The 14,727-nt window shown below is 32.8% G+C and overlaps 2 protein-coding genes across 17 annotated transcripts in view; one reads left to right on the forward strand and one right to left on the reverse strand.

Moving 5' to 3' along the window:
• Positions 1-14,727, forward strand: part of Rgk3 (Rad, Gem/Kir family member 3) — a 143,092-nt gene that overhangs the window by 102,432 nt on the left and 25,933 nt on the right. The window lies entirely within an intron of this gene.
• LOC116424216 (uncharacterized) overlaps positions 1-14,727 on the reverse strand; it is a 185,951-nt gene that overhangs the window by 90,300 nt on the left and 80,924 nt on the right. For 5 of the 16 annotated variants that reach the window (XR_012999028.1, XR_012999031.1, XR_012999023.1 and 2 more), the window contains 4 exons: positions 5,573-7,065; positions 4,186-4,985; positions 3,854-4,098; positions 1,303-3,766 (listed from right to left, as the gene is read on the reverse strand). The exons of 3 other annotated variants lie outside the window; for them this stretch is intronic. Coding sequence is in view for 1 of the 13 variants with exons in the window: in XM_076369509.1 (XP_076225624.1) it covers positions 4,086-4,098; positions 4,186-4,218; positions 4,630-4,887; positions 4,951-4,955 (309 nt within the window). In the remaining 12 variants the exon portion in view is untranslated. Of the gene's footprint in view, positions 1-1,302; positions 3,767-3,853; positions 4,099-4,185; positions 4,986-5,385; positions 7,066-14,727 lie in introns of those variants that run through there. 8 more of the 16 variants (XR_012999021.1, XR_012999020.1, XM_076369509.1 and 5 more) reach the window with 7 other exon arrangements.

The following is a 14,727-nucleotide window of genomic DNA, read 5'->3' on the forward strand; positions in this document are numbered from 1 at the left end:
TGTTCAATGTTTTTCATCACTGTGTATGTTGCATTGACATGACTCTTCAATTACATGAACTTATTGCTACATCAGGAACCAAGAACTTTTTTATTACACAATGAACTTTCATATTTTACTTTGTATACAAATATGCATTTTCTGTAAAATACACATTCGTTATACATTCAATAAACATTTATTCGTAAAGTAAACATTCAACAATTATTTACAAAGGTTATAGCAAACGGAAGTTTAATAAAAATAAAATATATTAAAAATCATTCCTTAAAGTACCTACTTACATTTTCCGTAATTAAAAGTAAACGATTGTTTGGAAAAATTCAAAAATCGATAAAAGTTGCACTTAACTAACATAAACAAAATACAGTAATCATGATTACAGTTTTCTTATTGTTAAACATTTCCTCGCTTTATTATAATAATAATTAACAAAGAAAGGTAAACACTTTAATATACCAAGTAATTATTTATAAAATCTTTTTATAGAACTGCTACTTCAATTTACCTCTTGCATCATTCATCTCTCTTCTTTATTTTCTGGTAATTGCTATGAGAAAAAAACATGGCAGCTATGACTTGCAATAGTTGGCACGTCAACACTATGAGTTATAATAGTTGCGTTACGTGCAATAGCCTGTATAATAAGAAACATAAGATGGTCTGTTCCAGTAATTTCCATTCATTTTTCAAAAATAAAAAGGTTCCTTTAATGAGAAAGGGGGTTTCACTGGTAAAGTATTACTCGTTCCAGTAAGAAAACGTCAGGCTGGGGTATTGGCAGCGTGAATATCCGAGTGTCGCAAGGCGAATGAGATATGTCGCTTAATAAAGTTAAAGGTCGTACATAAATCGTCGAACGACCCGAGAACTCAATCCTGTAGGAGTTAAAGACGCGAGCCGCGGTTGCTTCCTGCTTCCAGCGAATTGTATCACATTCTTGGCTGGTCGCGCGACCTTTTTCCCTCGTTTCGCTTAGAACTCTTGGAGGAATTTCGAAGCCGCAGTATGAAATAGTTGTTGGCTTTCGATACACTTGGTTTGTGCTTTTATTACAGGATTAAACCAGCGAAACGGATCTAACGAATGAGAATACGACACACTATGTAATGTTATATAGTGGGGTTCACAGTGCATTTTTTCATTAATATAAGCTCTGATTCTTATACTTTTTCCTTTCGTAATTTTGAAAGTTTCAACCCCACACCCATTTCTATACTGTGTACAACTCTGCCGTTCAAATTGTTGGGCTTATACATACATATATCGAATGAGCAACAAAGTTAGGTGTCTTCTGAAAAATATAAAATCTCCATCTAATGTGAATACCTTTTAAAGTATTAGTTTGTAATGTGTAATGTGTAAGAGTTAAAACTCTATAATATGGATATGATAAACTTTTCGACAAATAACAAATTTCTGCAAGGTCACAGTTGCACAGTGGTGAAAGTTTATTTCAATAATTGTAACAAGTTTATTTTAATAAACTTAAAATTGCATCAATATTTAGAATTTATATTATAAATAGATGAAAAGTGAAATATATTGAAAATATTATAATCGTTTATCGAACATTTATGTTATTCTTGTTTATTACATCTTGTGCGCTTCTTTCTCGAAGAAGTCCTGAATTTGTTCTTTGAAATTTTTTTCATACGAGTAAACCGAGCTTCTACAATAACATCTTGCGTAGTCGGAGCTATTCTTTCGACAGTCTCTCGTTCCTGCAATTTGGTCCCTTTCGGATCTTGTTACCTTGCGACATGATATCAATAGCCTCCTATGATTTATACTCAATGGTTTCTTCAGATATTGTATTCTTCCTTTCCGTTTGTATAATATTCAAATAAAATTATTCTGTGTTTAAAACTTTCATCAATTAAATCCAAGTGTTTGCAAGACTGTAGAAACAATTAGATTTAATGGAAAAGCATGTAAGAAAATGCGCGCAAAATTCATCCTAACCATAAGAAACGGGTTATAATTTTTTAGAGTTACATCATGTTTTGCTCATTGCGGAAGTAGGTAGTTTGAAAGAAACCATGGGTAGGAATTGGTCCTTTACGCGCCATGGAAACTTCAACAGCAATGTGCAAGCAAACTATTCATTTCTAACCTACGATTCCTTTTAGACTACTTACCACCGTAGTGAGTCGAACGCGATGTAGTAACAACGAATTTTAATCTATTTTTTGAAGACCAGAATGAATTTTGTGAACATTTGCTTACGGTCTGTTCCATGAAATGAAAGCCGTAGAATCCTTCTGTAGTGGTCGTGACATGATTTTTTGAAACACCCTATAGATACACGTAGTAGTGCAACGCTATTAAGTACAATTACATTAAAGAAAGTTATAATGTGTTAAAGATTGTATTGTACAATTTTTATTATAAAGCTGTAGAAATCTTCCTCGATTTTCAGTATTATAAATAGTATCAGTAATTTCTTGTGAGGTTCAAAGAAATCTATTATGCAAGGTATAAAAGAAGATCTCAAGTACGCTTTCTTATAGGAACATCTGGAGAATATTATCTCACAGCCAATAATGACTTGCTTGTCTAAAATTGTGTGTGATCAGTCGAATAAGCGAATCATCTTGTCGGCTAGTGGTAAATACAGTGAATCATTCAATTTATTTTGTCTGAGAGTTTATTGGCAACGATGTCTACGTTCCAACTGGCCCGTCATGATGGACACCCTCTCCTGTTCTATTTCATAGCTGCATCAGCGTTTACGCGAAGCGTCTGTATCACGGAAATATCCGTGTGTCGCAACGGAAGAGCTCTGGTAATTACACTCCCTATCGAAAATAGAAATTACGAATTTTCCGGCTGATCTTCTTTCATCGACTGCGTGAGAAACCGCAATTTTTATTGCATGTTTACATGTTTTAATAACAGAATGAAAATTTCATGAACAATAACAGAATGTTAAAAATATGAAGTGTGACGACATAAAATAATATCTATTATGTTGACGACTGACTAATATTAAGGCAGCCACATTTAGAAACTAATCACTTTAAAATGATGATTGACTACAATAAGTGCTTATCAAAAATAGGAAGAGCGCTTTTATACAGATGAAGGAAGTTGTATGTGAAAATTAAAAAAACTAATGTTCACTTAAACAGAATAATGTACTGTTTACTGAAAGTTAATTACAGAAAACTGCTTTACTGATTTGCATAATTGACATTAGATTACACTTGAACATTTTAAATAGACACCATGTCCTCCACAGAACAAATTTCATATTAACGTCTAATCTTGAAACTGATTCTTGGAATGAAATCATGTAAAAAATATCTGCACTATTGTTATCGTTGATATCAGAACGGTAACTTTTTTGCTATTATTGCTATTTCTCTGTAAATACAAATTCTGATATGTTGTAAGGATATACAGGTGTTCCTAGTAATTTGCATGTTTATATTTATCATTGCGCCACAAAGTATGTCGTTACATTTGCAACATTTGCTTTCGTACAATCACATATTTGCGCTGCCTGCTGTTTTAGTGACAGTTTCGTTGACAAAAATAAACGAGACGGTTTACGGTTTTTGGCAGTTGCCACGCTCATGTGCAATTAAGAGCCATCGACCAAGGCATAGATTTTCCTTTGTTGCAAATACGTATCAGATTTGATTCAATACTGTATGAAAACTGAAAGAACAAATTCACCAGACTTTTTGGAAATATTTGATTATAACTCATCAAATCATACTGATTTACATCATTCCTTCGTGTATATTCGATTCCGCACCTGGAGAAGACATAGAATTATTTTAATCGAAATTATAATTCTGAGATATAATTAGTCAATTTACTTGGTAATTTTTTTAATAATTACTATTATAAAACGTCACGTTACATGTATATCATTTTATTTAATTAGTTCGATGTTAAGAATGCTTGAAATGTTTTAATTTTAAAAAGGAAGGTTAATTCTAGTTCTTCTTTACACCTCTAATTACGGAATAAGCTATTAAGATCCAATTCTGCTCCTCTTAATACCAAGAGAATTTGATCTAATGTACTTTTTTTACAATCGACGGCAGACCAGTTGTTGAGGTGGCCCCCTTTCAGTGCCTCACCCTGTTATAGGTAAGGTCTGTTTAGTAGAGATTGACTCATTAGCAAAGGGATTGGAAATAAATTTCTATTTTAAAGAAGTGTACGTACTTGCTGAAAATTCCTGTTATCTCCATCCTCTTTCTGTTTTTTAAGTGAAATATTTCAAATAAAATTATTATCTATTCTTATAAATAATATATCATAGCTTTCATCGCTATGAATTTAGATCAAATTCCAAATACCTCATCGATTAATTAATTTCTTCAAGGAAATAAGATGAAAAGTGAAAAAGAGAAACTTGCATTGTTAGAATTGTGTATATGTTTATTATAATTAGCTTTCTATGTAGTTAAATTCAGTTAATAATATATTAAGTTGAGAATTAAATATAATTTGAGGTAAATTGAAAAGCTATTAGTGATGGATTATATATTGTTGCATCTCATAGTCAATGTACAATTAATTGACAGATGATGTCCATTGACCTGTACCGTTTGCTGTTCAAGAGAATAGTTTAAGCCAGTGTTGCGTAACATAAACTTTGAAACTTACGGAACTCTTCCTACTCCATTTCCGTCAGTTACCCACGTTTTCTTCGTTACTCTACTCCTTCTGTTTCCGTAGACAGAATCTTCTGTGTGTGCGTTTGTATGCTTATACAAACAAAAGGCATTGTATAGAAGAAGATAAACGAACGTAAGAGGCTTCACGAGCATGCTACATCGATTTAGAGGACAATGGTAAAGAATGGCCAATTTTAGGACGGTGTTCTTCACTCGTTGTTGGACAAGCGTGAAACAGGACCGAAATCTATTATCGGACGTATTTCTAAATCTGTTGCTCTCGCGTATCAGTTATTCTACTGTTTCTTACTTCATTCAATCCTGAATATTCCACAAACTTGATAACTGAAATGTACGAGAATTGATTAAAATATAATTCTTTATATATATTAAAATAAAATACAGTGTATAGGGATCATAATTTTACAAATTACAAACACACAACAGATAGATAACAAGATATCCCGCGTTTCGTGTATAGTTTTAATACATACAAATTTCTGATTAATAGGTATGAGCTTTAAAAATAAGTGTAATTTAAAAATATTCCTTCACGTCAAGTGTTTCAGATGATAATGACTTAAAAGAACTAATAATTAAGAATATTTAATACGGAAACTAGATAGGCACTGAACATAATCAGTAAGAAAATGTCAGATCTGTAACGTATTAAATGTACATCTTTGGTTAAATTCTTGAAAAGTATGTACAGTTTCAGACTACCCCTTGACAAACGTTTTCTTACATTTTTACTCATTAATTTATCATTAATAATTTACTTATTATCTCAATATAATTATTATTACAATCAGCAGCAGTACTCGCGCAAAAAGGGATGGGAACTGTTCAGTTTTTTCGGAGGCTTGTTCGCTGTAAATACATCAGACACGATCATTAAAATATAATAACATAACCTCTAAAGAAGTATGTACTTATATAGGCCGAGAAACATAGTGTCTCTGAGACGCGAAATATCGTCAAGACGCTGTAGAGCTGAGGTTCCTATCGACTAAAATGGGTATTAGGCTTGCGTTATAATCTAACAAGCAGCCTATAAACTATTGAACCAGGATGACGTTATCATCGAATTGCTGCCACGATAGTATTCCTCCACCACCGTTCCCTATTCATGCTAGAAATTTATAGTAGCAAACAATCTCTGAGACCATTTGGAGGATATAGGTCAGGAATTGTTTAGAATCTTGTAATCGCTGCCAGCTATTTTTTCATTCAAACAATACTGTGCTATATGTATTGGTATACTGTCACGTTATTCATCAATTGCTTCGTAGTACAGAAAGATTCCTTTACTCTAATTGACAAGTTATTATTTATATATTTTACACTGGCAGTGAAAAATAACGCGACGAGTATATAACATATTGTGAAACTTTGTTGTAAGGCATGTCTAATGTTTAAAAATAAATAACATTATGTAACTCGAAAGACAATAATTAACTATTTATTTTTTATACTTATTTACATTGTCGTCGGTTTCGTGCTGACGTTTCTTTATAATGATTTAACCGTGTCTTATTATATTAGCAATATCTAAGGAGTGAAATGTGTATGTTAAAGTTAAATACTTGTAACAATGCAATCTTTATAAACAAAGTTTCCCTCATAATTACTTACATAATTGCCAGCTTAATTTAAATTATAGATATTCGATAGAATTAAAAACATCATGTTACAATTACTGACAAATTATTCTACCTTGATTATTACTAGTAAATATTTCGTGTATACGTTAGTCTTCTTGTTAATCCACCTTTTTTGGTTTACCCTATACATACAAATGTATTCCACACCAACGCAATCAAATTACGGTTTAAATCTAATCGACTAATGCAAGGCCTTACTTCGGCTTGTGAGCCACAGATTTCTCACAGCAAATGCTATTTCCATAATTATCACTTTCTCCTATTTATTCCATTAGGTCCAACCAAGAAATCCGATTACAGAATATGTTGCACAGATTGATTCATTAGTGCAACAATACATCGTCAAATGAAACTGTGTAATAACACATTGACTGTAAGCTACTGTTATTAATTCGATGAAATTATTTGTAATGAGTAGGTAAATGTTTGATGAACCCCTTTCCCCAAACTGCAGATCTACATTTAGGAGAAAAGTAGTTATTTGGAGTATTTCAAATGAAGAATAGATGCATACTACTGCAATGTAAAAACAGCTATAAATCGAAAACGAAACCGACAGAGGTATATTTATAGAATATCTTTCCATTGTTGCAAACATTACAGTGCATCCTGCATAACGATTACTCAATTTTTATGTGAAGCAATAACTGTTCACAGCAATGTATGTTTGCCAAGTAAGAGTACAATAACGATCTTGGCTGCATTCTTCTCAAGTTTTGGTATCTGCATAAGTATATACATATCTATATGTCGCGATCCATCTGAAATAAGTAACGCAATTTATATTTAACATACTTTTAATAATTATATTAATATCGAGTATACAGACAATGATAACAAAACAAATTTATAAGGACCATATATCGTTCTACATATAGCTAAAATTTCAATGCTTTTCAAATATTTTCAAATGTATTTCGCTCGTATACCAAAATTCCTCAAGATACAAATTAATGTTTTTCAAAAATAAATTTTTTTTAAATTGAACTCGATGGGTTTTCAACAAAATTGGTTTTGGATACAAAAACTTTTTGAACACTTTATTTTGGATTCATTTATTCTATTAATAAGCTAATACGTTATTCTTAGTATCAGATTCTTCAAGTCTATAAACAGTCTTAACTTTATAGTTTCCGTTTATTTCATTTTGTAACAGATCTGATCGACAATTTTGGTTCTGTTAAATGAGTGTACAAAAGGAGCTCCATCAAAACGTGTTCCGTACTCAGAAAAATTATTTTCTTATACAAGGTCGTTAAATAGTTAGTTTACGTACGAAAAATAAGTTTTAAATTTGATTAATTACTCAATACTATAAATATTATAAACGAAATATGAGAATATTACGTTATACTAAATTATAGGGATGAGCGGGTATTTGATATTTCAGATTCGAAACGGGCCGAAAAAATTCAGTCCCCGGACAGTCTCAGGCTGCCCGCGTGTTGACTAAAAGTACCGAAAATACTGAAAATACTGATTATACCGAAAATACCGAAAATACCGAAAATACCGAAAATACCGAAAATACCGAAAATACTGAAAATACTAAAAATAATAAATTATAATTAATCCTAACAATACGAAAAATTCTCTTAAAATGCGACGTATAGAGAAAGTTGGGCTGTCTGGTTTTATCAGAGTTTTTGTTATATTAGCATCCAAGTAAAGATTTTGTCGTTGATATTCTTACTAGGCAATTTGTAGATCCGTATTCCAATATTATTAAGCGCAAGGAGAAAATCGAAAAAGAACATACGGAGTTCCGAAAACAGGCCACTCGCAACCACGCATTCGTCGTATTTACTCCGCTAAGTGGATTGCGAAGGTTAATGACACGCCGGTTTTATTAAAAGCGACGTATTAACGATTTCGTCGAGAACCTCGCCAGAGATTCATGTACGATTTTACTTGTACATCGCGCCGTCTGTGATACGATGACGCGCTATATAAGAGTATAATTAACGAGTGACTCAAAAATTGAACGGAACTATTCTGAACAACGTAAATGCTTTCTGAGCATGATACGCAGGCTAAGTCGATAAAAAATACTATTTATTATAGAAAATTACACATTGGTTTAATAAACAAGAATGTTTTATGTAATATGTATTATATTCAAGACAGCTGGTTGCGTGAATAAACTTTTACATTTTTAACTTTTATATTTTCCACGATACTAAGGCGTTTCCAGTTTTCCAAATGAGGTCACACATTTTTTATTGCTAATTCTAATTGACAAGTACACGAATTTAGCGATTTGTAAATAAACATTACAAATGCTATTAAATTAATGTATTTCAATGAAGTATTATTAAATCCTTGTTAATAGTATTTGTAATATTATTCTGATTTACCTACGATTAATAGCCAAATGAATTTTCATTAGTTCAATGCTTCATCTACATAATAATTATTCCTTGTTTACATAAAAGTAATTATTATATTCATTCGCCTGAATAATCGATCTTTATTTATTCTCATGATATATTCAAACAATCATATAAAGAATTTTCAATACAATTTTACATCTATTGATTATTTTTAGAAACAAGTATTTGACTTAGAGAAAAGTTGTATATGTGTATAAAAAATTAAGTACGTGAATCATATCGGATGCCATGACTTTTTAGAAGATAAAAGCTACAAAATACAACACATTTGGGTGGATCTCATGGCGTTATCAAATAAATCACAGAACAGAAACAATTATATTTTACACAACGAAGTTAAAAATTTCAAGTTGAGAAAATAATTGGCGCTTCGGAGATAAAGTACTTTCCTGATGGCTGTTTTTTTTTTATATCTTGGGATTGGACAATCCATTTGGAAGGATACTATTTGTATTCTATAACCTTTGCAGAGTATTTTGCTGTTTTATACACCTTTCTATCATATACTGAATTAGAAATATTTAATGCTTAGTAAATCAATTAAATTGTTTATAATAAATATGGTAAAAGTTCCTAGACCCTCAATATAAATTTGTATAAGTTAACCTTAATTAGAATAATTTCAAAATCAGGTTTTTTCATACCTACGATAAATTATATTTAACTGTGAACAAAACAATTTTTTCCAAAAAAAATCATCTTGTTGACGCTCGGTGTCCCAAACGGAAACACCGTTACGTCAACGTTCCGCTAAATATTTCAAGGGATCGTGGCTCAAATAACTTTATGAAGCCATCGATCATTACCTTCAACAACCACCCTCAGCTGTTCGAGGATTATCATTTTTACATTCAGATATTTACTTTTTGCATGTTTTTTAGGGTTAAGGAGCTTCATAGAGTTTTTTACCTGCTACGGTCCAGGCACGCGGAATGTCCATGACGTCACGCGAAGGTACCCTCGGTACCTGCAGGTGACCGATGGACTTGGAGGCGGTCTACTTTCAGGTGACTGTCACCAACCAGAAAAAACGGCCTCCTCCCTGTCCAAAACGTAAAACTCTAGGAAACAACCAATCCGCGTGTCTCATCCCCCGACGCCACCCTTGTAGCCACGTATTTAAGGGTAGATCTTAACCCATATCAGCGAATTTCAAAACAAGAGTTCCACATCAACACACACCGACGGAATTTCTAAACAAGAGTTCCACATCAACACACATCGACGGAATTTCTAACGAAGAGTTCCACGGAGTCTCTAACGAAGAGCTCCACCATAACACCTATCGACGGAATTTATCATCAAGAATTTCACAATCTAACATATCGACATCGATCCAGTTACAACGCAACGAAAATCTCATCATTTATCATATTTCATTCAGGCTCAGCATCACTAATCTGAAACTGAGCCAGAGCATCGCCGTAAACGAACTGCGAAGCTCAACACATCTTTTTATTGTCTAAAGTCCAATGAAAAGATTTAACCCTGTTAAATGTTCTTTTTTTCACTATCCAATCTTTCGATACAAACAAAAATACACTCTGGTTCCGGTTCTCCCCACTTTCCCGTATTTGTAATAACTTTCGAATAGGGTCTTTTCATTGTTTCTGAATAACTTTCTTTCTTTGTTTACGAGATCTCTTTCGAGCTGGCTTAGCTTAAACATTTCATAAATGGCAGTAAAAACTATTTAGGCAACTGAAATTTTTTATTCATGTTTATTAATTGACAAATACACTTAAATTGATATGTTCATCTGTATCGTAAAAGAAACATAACTGTGTTCGAAAAATGAATTTCCATGGATATTTCTACTCTTTTTTGTAATTGTATTGCACTGTAATCCGTTGTTCTTAATTTTAATAGAACATTAATAGAAAAAAATCTTATCCTAGTTCAATCAAAAATCGATATCGTCTTAGCATCGACACAGTAAGTTGAGTATAATGAGACAAATGATGTTCGATTAAGGAAGAGATTTTATTGAACAAGTTGAGCTACTCCTTGCGAATGAACCAAGGCGTGATCATCGAGTTTTTCAACGAAAGGTAGAACTTTGTTCTTAGTTTAAGGAGTTTTTCTTTAAAACTGTAGCACCATAGAAGGTAAAATATCAAATTCTGATCAAAATTTAAGGAAGAAAACAGAAAGGCATAAGTTAAGTAAAAATTTCAGCTAATATTTCTTATCAATGTTCCATAAATATTAGTTTCCAACTTTCCAATTTAATTCATTATATATTATATATAAAATTTTAAATGTAATTGATTCATACACAAGAAAATGATCAATATTTAGAATAAAACTATTTCTATATTAAGTAATGAAGTATTTGAAAATAAAATTAGAAGTTAACAGTTTTACATAATTTGTTTTTACAACATGAAATGATAATTTCCTCATTAAAATTGATGGATTGGAATAATTAACTCTGTCACGATTCAAATTCCATTTTATTTCTTTAACGCGTTTTGTTCTATAAATAAATGTTCCTATAAATATCAAAAGACAATTTCTTCCTCCATGATGAATATACTTATAATGAAACAAAACACTGCCATCTATTCGTAACGTATATACTCAACCGAAACGCTGGAAGGATTAAACCGTGTCTCCCGGAGCATTTTTACGAAAATCGTGGAACGAAGATTGGCCGCGACGTTTCTATCGCTTGCAGTTGCGGAGGCATCACCGGCAACGAGTTCGTCGATCGTCTAACTAGGTTTCAGCTTGTTGCTGTGAAACACAGAGCTGTATACGACAACGGGGATGAGTGGTAAGTTCGCCCGGAAAGTTGACAGAACTTTGTTAGGCAAATGAGGAACTTCACTTTCCGATGAGAAAACGCATTTACGCGCTGACTGATCCCGACGTGCCTTCTATTACTTTCGAATGTTCCCCGTAGTACGCCAGGATCACTCGAACTCTAACAGCTGCGGAACTTTTCGTAAAAGAACCAAGAAATTTTACGGAACGCCGGACGACCAGCTGTTCGCTAATTACAAATTAACTACCCAAGATAGAGTTTAACCTGGTATAACATCGTAACGATGAAATTGTCTGCTAATCGAAATAGTTAAATTCTTCAAAATTCTTTACAGAATAATCCATGCTACCACAATTGTCTTGCCAGTATAGAATAGAAATTTTGATAATAAAAATATCATTTTTTAAATAGAAAAATATTTTCTGGCACTTCAGCAAAAATCTAGTAAGTAAAATTTTTGTATTTTTTCGCAAAGGCTTATCCACATGCTGACTTTTTACGAACTTTTAAAGTAGCTAATTCAAACGACAACATAATAATGAATTTGTAATTGACTGTAATTTTTTTACTTCTATCGTTTGAATGCACCATTGTTCCATATTTAAAATACGACGAGATATGATCAGAACGATTAATTTTATTAACGATAAAAATTCTTCAATCATCCTACTATTGACAGATTACTATTGTTTAAAGAAATTTTTAATTGCTAATTATCAGAAATGTAGCGATCCATAGAATTACTGTCCTTATTCATTTTCGTTTCATTTTCTTGTCTAGATAATATGTCCAGACAATAGTTTTGGAATTTTTACTTCGTTCGTACAGACAACCGACCATATCATAAACCGGGAATTTCCGAAGGGTCGACTCGAACCTCGTACGTAACGGTTCCGCCAGACATGAGTTAACTTGGAGGAAATTTCCAAGGCATCGGCAAATCTTCGAGGATCCCTCGCACGTGGCCATTGCCCTCACCCTTGCACCAAGAGAGCTGGCCAAGAGGCGTCGTCGAAAACGCCTCCGATTTTTGGAATTATGCGCCGATTGGGTATTTTCGACTTTCCAATCAGCGTACTCGACACAAAACCTGTAGGTGTTGTATAAAAACACCTACAGGATCGCACTTGCAACAGTTACACAGTTACGAAGAATCACTCAACCGTTCGAAGTGACGATATTCTCAGATACTCAACCGTTCGGAGTGACGAAATATCATTCATTCATTCACACATTCAGTCCATCGTTCAGGACAAACAGTTAACTCATCAGAACAGTCATTCAGACACCAAACAGATACCGATCAGATTCTTAGACACTCAACCGTTCGGAGTAACGAGATTCTATCAGATTCTGCAAGTCCATCGTTCGGGACAACTACACTCCAGCTTCACACTCCGAAGAAGCATCCAATTCGAAATTCGAGAATTCGTTCGTCTCGAAACGCACAACATCAAAACGGGTTCTCAGTATCGTGAGAAACCAGTGGTCTGATCTCAATCATTCGAAGATCAGAATCGAATCAGTCGATTTCTGAAAAAATTTGGAAATCGAAGCGTCGCGAGTATTAACGAGACCTAAAGTTAAAGCTGGGATTTACAACCCCAGCCGAGGAATTAAATCCGCGTTAGTAATCGTGTACGGGCGTGCAACTATCGAGGTTGCCACGCTGCGACGTCACATTTTTGATCCTTCGAGCCGGATCTGTGACGTAACAAGAATCAATTCTTAAAATTACTTTAACATTAGCTAAAATGGTACGACAATTGCCAGAACCATTTTAAACTAATCATACAATATTAAAATAATAATTACTTGATGCTTTGCTGAACTATAATTGTAAATATATACCATGATGATCGAATTTGAAATTTATATGTTCAGAAGAATTGAAAAAGCTTGCTATGTACTTTGATTCTTAACTTTGCAGGATAAGTATTTGTTACTTAAATTATTAATAACGGCATATATATTGTATAGATAAAAAAGACACATTACCTCCTGAAAGAATCGATTTTATCTTAATTACCTGCCATTATGTGCTATTACGTGTCTATTATGTGCTTGTATTTCAGCGTAATCCCCGACCACGCGCAATATATTGCGTTATCCGGCAAATTAAACTGCAGGTACTCATGTCGACGTCGTTACGAAGCATTATACCATCAGATAATTCATTTAGAAATGAGTGTAGCGGCAATGTCGATTTTTATATTGTTAGATACTTTAGTCAATTCAAGATTGTTAAAAAATTAAAGACACTCTTTTAATAATCAAATAAAAGACATATTGTTTAATTAATTGGAAAACTTAAAGTATTAGTGTAAAAAGAAACGAAGACGTGTTACAACCACAATAACACTTTCACTGTCACATTAATAGTGTGTAGTGCTACTTTTGATTTTGTAGTAAAAGCGAGGTCCTTTTGAAATTTTTTTAAAAGTAAATTATAATCAATTAAAAACTGAGGAACTTTTATCTCAGACATGTTTTTAACTAATCGCTGCAGTTGGATGACTAACCTAGTGTATCTTATGTGTGACTCGTCAACTCTCTTATTGTTAATGAGTCATTGTGAATATTTTCGGGGGTGTTTTGGTAGATCGACCTTCGACATTTAAGTCGCAGTGGTCAGAGTTCACCCGAAGTATTGGTCAGTACGGTGGACCATATTATTTTTCGACTATTATATATTTTCAGAACACCCTCTAGAATTGTGAACCTCGATGAAAAAGTAATTAGCGTAAAATTTGAAATCGAATGTTTCTGTATTTCGTCTTTCTCCATTAGAACACTTCGTTAGCATAAAAAGTTGTATATCGTTGAATTTGTCTTTTTACGCTTTACAATACCATAGAAACAAAATATAAAATCACCGAAAAAGATAGTGACTTTGAAATCTCAAATACTAATCTTTAAAAAAATGTCTTTCTCATGAACATTATATTTATCTTATAAAGCAGTACAACTGTTATTTAAAAAATTTTCCTAAATTTATAAATGACAATTGTTGCACGATACTCTTTATCAATAATATAAAACAATTTACTTCGAAAAGCCGGTTTGCAAGCTTCTGATGTAATGTATTGTAATATTGCGAGCTTCTTCGTTTGATAGCAACAATAACTTTATGAAGCTATTAAATATTTTTCCTGTTACTTAAAATTTCATATTTCCTCGACCACTACTTAGGGTTACAATTTTTTACAGAACGTATTTTCAGAAAAAATGTTGAAGTCTGGTAGACTAATTGCTTTATT

This window comes from Nomia melanderi, chromosome 7 (genome assembly GCF_051020985.1).
Source record: "Nomia melanderi isolate GNS246 chromosome 7, iyNomMela1, whole genome shotgun sequence".
Taxonomy (NCBI): domain Eukaryota; kingdom Metazoa; phylum Arthropoda; class Insecta; order Hymenoptera; family Halictidae; genus Nomia; species Nomia melanderi.